The 6,857-nt window shown below is 35.9% G+C and overlaps 1 protein-coding gene across 2 annotated transcripts; it reads left to right on the top strand.

The window, feature by feature from the left end:
* On the top strand, positions 605-5,055 carry LOC105171468 (putative E3 ubiquitin-protein ligase RF298). 2 transcript variants are annotated; one of them, XM_011092600.2, is made up of 3 exons: positions 605-799; positions 1,415-3,579; positions 4,298-5,055. In XM_011092600.2, exons 2-3 carry the CDS (start codon positions 1,417-1,419, stop codon positions 4,835-4,837), a joined length of 2,703 nt encoding a protein of 900 aa, XP_011090902.1. In that variant the 5' UTR covers positions 605-799; positions 1,415-1,416; the 3' UTR covers positions 4,838-5,055. The 2 variants fall into 2 exon arrangements, with proteins under 2 accessions (XP_011090902.1, XP_011090901.1); XM_011092599.2 differs by having other exon boundaries at positions 606-799; positions 1,410-3,579.

The following is a 6,857-nucleotide window of genomic DNA, read 5'->3' as shown; positions in this document are numbered from 1 at the left end:
TGAAATGTAGGGAGTTTTTATGCAATTTATCCTAAGAAAAAAAGTTATTGTAGAAATAGACGTACAACCAAATACTATGAATTTGTGTAATTTTTAGAAGGAAACTTCTAATTAAAATAGGGTTTAATAGGATTTGAAATAATTATATGACAAGTATGATACACTTGCGAAGTATTGGTGTATAATTAATAAAAAGTGACTAATTAAACAACAAATGTATCATATTTGTTTTTTGTGAATGATTCAATTTAATCAATATTTGAATAAATAATTTTTCGATCAGAACATAGGGGCTTTTTTAGAAATTCGAAACCTTTTGGAATTATCTATTAATTCAGTCATTTAATAATTCTAATAAAGAAATAAAATATTAATGGCATATATCAAATTCCAAATATGCCCCTGAAGGTTAACTAGAGTTACATCTGACACAGGCACACACACGTGTAGATGGTCTGAACCCTAGTCACATGCATTAGTTAACACCAAACAAACCAAGACATAAGTTATTTTTCTTAAAAAAATAAATTGAAAAAAGACAATCTCTTTTTTCTTTTAATTTTCACTTTCTTTTTCCCCCAAAAATCAGAGAATAAGAGGGAGAGGAGAGGGGAGGAAGAGGGGGGGGGAGAGAGAAGAATTCAATGCTCTAAAGCTGATAGAATCATAGAATTTTAAAATAGGCAAAAAAGGGAAAAAAAACAAACAAATACAACTATCCATAATCTCTCTACTTACATCCCATGCTCTTAGATTTGTCCAACGTCTGATCGCTCCAATAAACATAAGCTTGAATCCGGTATGAATTGATGATGTAAATTATCCCAAGAATTATTCAAAATCTCCCAATTCGATCATTCTTTTTTTTCTCCTGGGATCTTCGCCATATGTATGAAGATTGAATCTTTTTATGATTTTGGGATGTGGGCTTTTGTCAATTTTCATTGTTTTGATCTCTCGATTGGGTTGGATTGCGAAGTGGTTGATTCGCATTGATTATTGATGTTTTTGTTCTTTTTCTTTTTCGGGATACATTGATTATTGGGTTTTGTATCCGGGTTGTTTTTCTGTTTTATCATTCATATGCGTTCTCTTGATGCAGAAAATTTGCTAGTTTTGTGTCGGTAATGTTAGTGACTGAAACAGTAGTATGTTCTCCAAGTGTTTAATTGACCTTATTGAGTGGTAGTGAAAATCTATTTGATTGAGCTGGTTAACCAATGTAATGATGATTCGTATTAGTGATTATTAGCACTTTTCTTCTATGTCATTGATTTACTGGGGAGTTGGCTTTTCAGCATTGAACTCGATTTATATTTGTTGAGTCGTGGTGGGAACATAGGATAATGTCAGTTGTGTGAGATGGAGTATATTGAATTTGGTAATTGCTGAACACATTTGCTACGCAGATCAGATATGGCATCAATGGTTGCAAAGGCTTGTAGCAGTACTTCCAGTCAAATGCCTGCTATGACGGTACAAGAAAAAGGAAGTAGGAATAAGAGAAAGTTCCGGGCGGAACCACCGTTATCTGATCCCAGCAAGGCCATCCCTTTACCTTCAAATGAATGCACTAGTTTTGAATTCTCAGCTGAAAAATTTGAGAGTCATGGGCGTACAAATGGATGTGATGTGTGTTGTATAAACCAAGATGGTTCTGATGCTTTGAAACTTGATCTTGGATTGTCTTGTGCTGTGGGAACATCTGAGGTAGGGGTGAGCCGACCTAGAGAGGAGATAGAGGCATCAGCAGATGAGTTTCATGATGCTGATTGGAGTGATCTTACAGAATCTGAGCTAGAAGAACTTGTTTTGAACAATCTGGACACAATTTTCAAGAGTGCAATTAAGAAAATAATTGCTAGCGGTTACAGTGAAGAAGTTGCTACTAAGGCTATTTTGAGGTCTGGCCTTTGGTATGGGTGTAAAGACACCGTATCAAATATTGTGGACAACACACTAGCATTTCTAAGAAGCGGTCAGGAAATCGATCCCTCAAGGGAGCACTATTTTGAGGATTTGCAACAGATGGAGAAGTACATATTGGCAGAGTTGGTTTGCCTCTTAAAAGAGGTGAGACCTTTCTTCAGCACTGGAGACGCAATGTGGTGTTTGTTGATATGTGATATGAATGTATCACATGCTTGTGCCATGGATGGTGATCCTTTGGGTGGTTTCCCCAGTGATGCAACTACAAATTCAAATTCTACGGTTTCCGCTCAACCCCAGTTGAAAGCAGAGTTCAATTCTGAATCCAATATTTTCTTTCCTTGTAAACCGAATACATCAGTTGCTTATGCTCAGCATTGTCCATCTGAGACGCCTAACCTTGCTTCAAGTCATGGTGGACATAGCTTGCAATCTGAGGCACCGAAAATTGCTAATGGTCCTAACTTGAAATCAAAAACTTCTTTTGTTTTACATGGACTAGTCCCAGATAAAGATTGTCAAAACTCTACACCTAATATTTGTGAAAAACCTTCGTTTAGCGCAGCTGGAATATCCCACACAGCAGTTACGGAGGAGAAGTTTGTGGGCAGTAGAAAAGTCTCTGGTATTACCAAAAGGGAGTACATATTACGTCAGAAGTCGATGCATTTTGAGAAACACTATCGCACATATGGTTCTAAAGGAACATCTAGAGCTGGGAAACTGAGCAGTTTTGGTGGCCTAGTCTTGGATGAGAAACTTAAAGGCGTGGCAGATTCTACGGGTATAAATGCGAAGAATAGCCCCTTTAAGATTAACAAGGCAGTTGGATTTGATGTTCCTCCAGAAAATGTTAATCATAATCTTTCAACAACCACTGGATTCTCTTCAGTGCCAACATTTGGTCTGGAAGCTGTTGATCAAAGTTCTTCATCTGCGTTACCACTGGTGCCGTTCAACACTTCACCTTCTTTACCTGTTGCTGATACTGAGCTTTCTCTTTCGTTCCCTGCAAAAAGCATTGCTAATCCAATGCCCATTAGCTACAACATTGAGTCTGCAAACTGTAGTTATCTTGGTTCTTCAAATGATAATAAGACTCTGGGGCAGTGGGCTCCACAGGATAGGAAAGATGAGATGATTATGAAGTTGGTTCCGAGAGTGAGGGAATTGCAAAATCAGCTACAAGAATGGACAGAGTGGGCAAATCAGAAGGTCATGCAAGCTGCACGAAGACTGAGCAAGGACAAAGCCGAGCTTAAAACACTTAGGCAAGAGAAGGAAGAGGTGGAGAGGCTGAAGAAAGAAAAGCAAACATTGGAAGAGAACACAATGAAAAAACTTTCTGAGATGGAAAATGCATTGTGTAAGGCTAGTGGGCAGGTAGAGCGAGCTAATGCTGCTGTCCGCAGGCTTGAAGTTGAGAATGCTGCATTAAGGCGTGAAATGGAAGCTGCAAAATTACGTGCTGCAGAGTCAGCTGCGAGCTGCCAGGAGGTGTCAAAGAGGGAGAAGACCACGCTGATGAAGTTTCAGTCATGGGAGAAACAGAAGACTATTTTCCAGGAGGAGCTTTCAACTGAAAAGTGGAAGTTGATGCAAATGCAACAGAAGCTGCAGCAGGCTAAAGATGTAAAGGATCAAGTTGAGGTATGTTTAGCTCTTTAGATAATGGAATTTGAGTTTTCGTATTTAGATTGATCGTGAAGACCTTCTATGACATGTGTCTGGTAAGTGGTGAGGATAATTTGGCAACCTTGAGAAAATACTAGGAATGTTTGATTAAGAGGTAAACACGAGTTGTGGTGTGTACATATTTACCTTAATAATTATATGAATGTGCTTACGGATCTTCTTTTTTTTTTTTTTATCTCCATGTCTACCTAGACACATTTATGCTTGTCTGTGTTGATATATATTTAGAGCGAGAAGCCTATTGATCAGCACACAGCCAGCAATTAGTATTGCATAAAGGTTTTTTCACTCTGATGTATCTAGTAATATCATGTTATCCTTGCAGTTGCAGTATCAAAAAAAGGTATTTTTGGGCCCTGGAAGTCGGAGTCCTTTCCTCTGTTGGGGCACAGAAACCACTGCTATGTCTGTGCTTTTATTGGAAGGATAGAATATTAAACAATTTTGTTCAGTGTGGTTTAATGAGCATATGTGAGCCATGATAATGATAGAGCTACTTGTTGATTGTCTAGAGATATCAGAAACTGATGCAGAAAGGAGTAGGCATCCAAGGTTATGTTGAGATAAAAGTCAATCCAATTATGCTGACGATGAAAAATAACTAACAACCCCGACACCCCCCATTTTTGGTGATTGTTGGTGCTTTAACATTTAAACATTGTGACAATCACAGGGTAAATTGAATCAGGAAGAGAAAGCAAAGACTGAACTGCTTACACAGGCCAGTTCATTTAGAAAAGAAAGAGAGCAGATCGAAGTCTCCACTCAATCCAAGGAAGATATGATTAAATTGAGAGCTGAAAGCAATCTGCAGAAGTATAAAGACGACATCGAGAAGCTTGAAAAAGACATCTCCCAGCTGAGGTTGAAGACCGACTCATCAAAAATAGCCGCCCTTAGAAGAGGTATAGATGGGAGCTATGCCAGTAAACTCACCGACCTGAGAGATTCTCCGGCCCTGAAAGATTCCGCTATTTCTTACATCTCCAGAATGGTAATATCCACAGACTTGACTGGGAATGGGGGCGTCAAACGCGAAAGGGAATGCGTGATGTGTCTGTCCGAGGAGATGTCCGTTGTTTTCCTCCCGTGTGCACATCAGGTGGTATGCACAATGTGCAATGAGCTCCACGAAAAGCAGGGAATGAAGGACTGCCCATCGTGCCGGAGCCCAATCCACCGACGAGTTTGCGTACGTTATGCTCACACTTAAAGTTATTTCAGAAACGAGACGAGCTTTCTAATAATAATGTTTGTGTGGGATTGACTGACAATAAAATAGTGGATGTCAATGCTCTCTTCAGACAGTTGAGTTTGCATTTTATGAGTTCAACCAAAAAAGAAAAACAAAGGATTGCGTCGAGTCTCTGGTTTGTATATGCTGGTTCCCTTTTTCGATCAAATAAAAAGTGTGGCTTCTTTCTTATGTTTCTCAATATCTGCATTCGTCTTCAAGCACAGTAGCTTTAATAACTCAACGGGAGATGATTCAGGTTCAACCCTTGTTTCTCTTTATGTGGATATATGCTTGTAGCTGATACATTTCTGACAATATCCGAGACCAAGATCCTTATTTTTTGTCATCGTCCTCAAAGTTGTTCGACTAGCATGTGTTCCAAGAAGCACTCATATGCATTAGTTTGATCCATAATCTTGAAAATTACATTTCATGTAAATGAGTCAAGCTCGACGCCATCCACTTGGTTGGAAGAGGACTTTTTGTGTTTCTTCTGTTTGTGAATTCTGTGTCAAGATGTTACACATTTTTGGACTGCTGCATCTGTTACAAATTTAACTCAAAACATATATGTGCTCAAAGTGAATACAAAAAGACTAAGATTGGTCTTATTATTTGTTTTTCTGGTCAAAAAATTGGTCCCACCACCTAAAATTTTGGTTCTTAGGTAGCTGAAGAACATTGTTAAGTCTTTCTTTCTTTTTTTTTGTTTTCTTGAAACTCATCACTATATGTGTACTCTTTGTGATGCTTTTCCTTCCACTAATTGATCACTTAATTGCTATATGCAATTTCTCCAAATTTTTTAAAAGTATTTGACCCAAATTGCAATTAACTCATGTTTTTGTAGTATGAAGTTTAAAATATACCATGAAAATTGAAATTCCAGAAAGAGAACAAGTTGATTTATTGTAGTGGTTCCTCTTAATTGAAAAGACACCTAAATCAAACACAACCTCATTTTAATTTTTTCCCAATAATTAGAAATCAGAAAAACAAGGCAACCATAAAAATCAAATTTCCGCATCAAAGTATGGTTTATGCCACACGCAATTATGAAAAAAAATCTACATACCTTTTAAGAAAATTCAAATAAATCGAAAATATAGACTTGCACATAATTTAATTATCGTATGAATGCGACACCTACGTATGAACATGTCAATATGATTAATATGAAAAATGTGTAAAAAGATATAAAGAGTGAAATTTAATTTAGAACATATCGTGATATGAATTATTTCATAATAGCAATTATGATAATCTTATTTTGATTTTCAATATATTTCTAACACATATAGTTCATTTTTACTACTATAAAGTGTTGGATATATATAAATTCTAACTCAAATAATCATTTATTATTATTTTTTATGTATCTTGAAATATTAGATGTATATAGATTAAATAGTACATAAGTATCCGACATACGTATGCATGAAAGATATTTGTCTTTACAGTAGAAATAGAATGGACAAGATTACTAGTTTTTGCATTCTAAATAATATTTTTTTAATATATTTTATTTCCTTATGATAATAAATAAATAGGGTGTTGAAATAAACAATTTTTCAAAAATTATAGAAATGAAATAATTATTAATTTGTGTGAATTGTGATAGATAAGAATAAGATAAAAGAGAAGAACACTTCTCTTGTTTGTGTCCTAAAGTGTGCCACGTGCCATTAATTTCTTGGACAAAGAGTATATTCCAGCCCAGCACCAAACGGGTCCCACTTTACCCTTTTCTTTTCTTTCTTTCTTTACAATTATTTTCTAATATTGAAAATCTATCTCCACCCATTATTAACCAATAATAGAGGTCTATATATCTTTTATTTCATAATAAAAAAACCAAACAAAAATAATAAAAGAATTATAATTAATAAAGAAAATATGTTGACAAACCATTTTTAAAATGTATACTTTTAAAAATTAATTTCACACATAACTTGTTTCGTTTCAAATAATTTTTTATATAATTTAATCCGACGAA

Source organism: Sesamum indicum, linkage group LG10, assembly GCF_000512975.1.
Source record: "Sesamum indicum cultivar Zhongzhi No. 13 linkage group LG10, S_indicum_v1.0, whole genome shotgun sequence".
Lineage (NCBI taxonomy): Eukaryota > Viridiplantae > Streptophyta > Magnoliopsida > Lamiales > Pedaliaceae > Sesamum > Sesamum indicum.
Note: the sequence above shows the minus strand (reverse complement) of the source record. Positions and strands in the feature narration are given on the sequence as shown.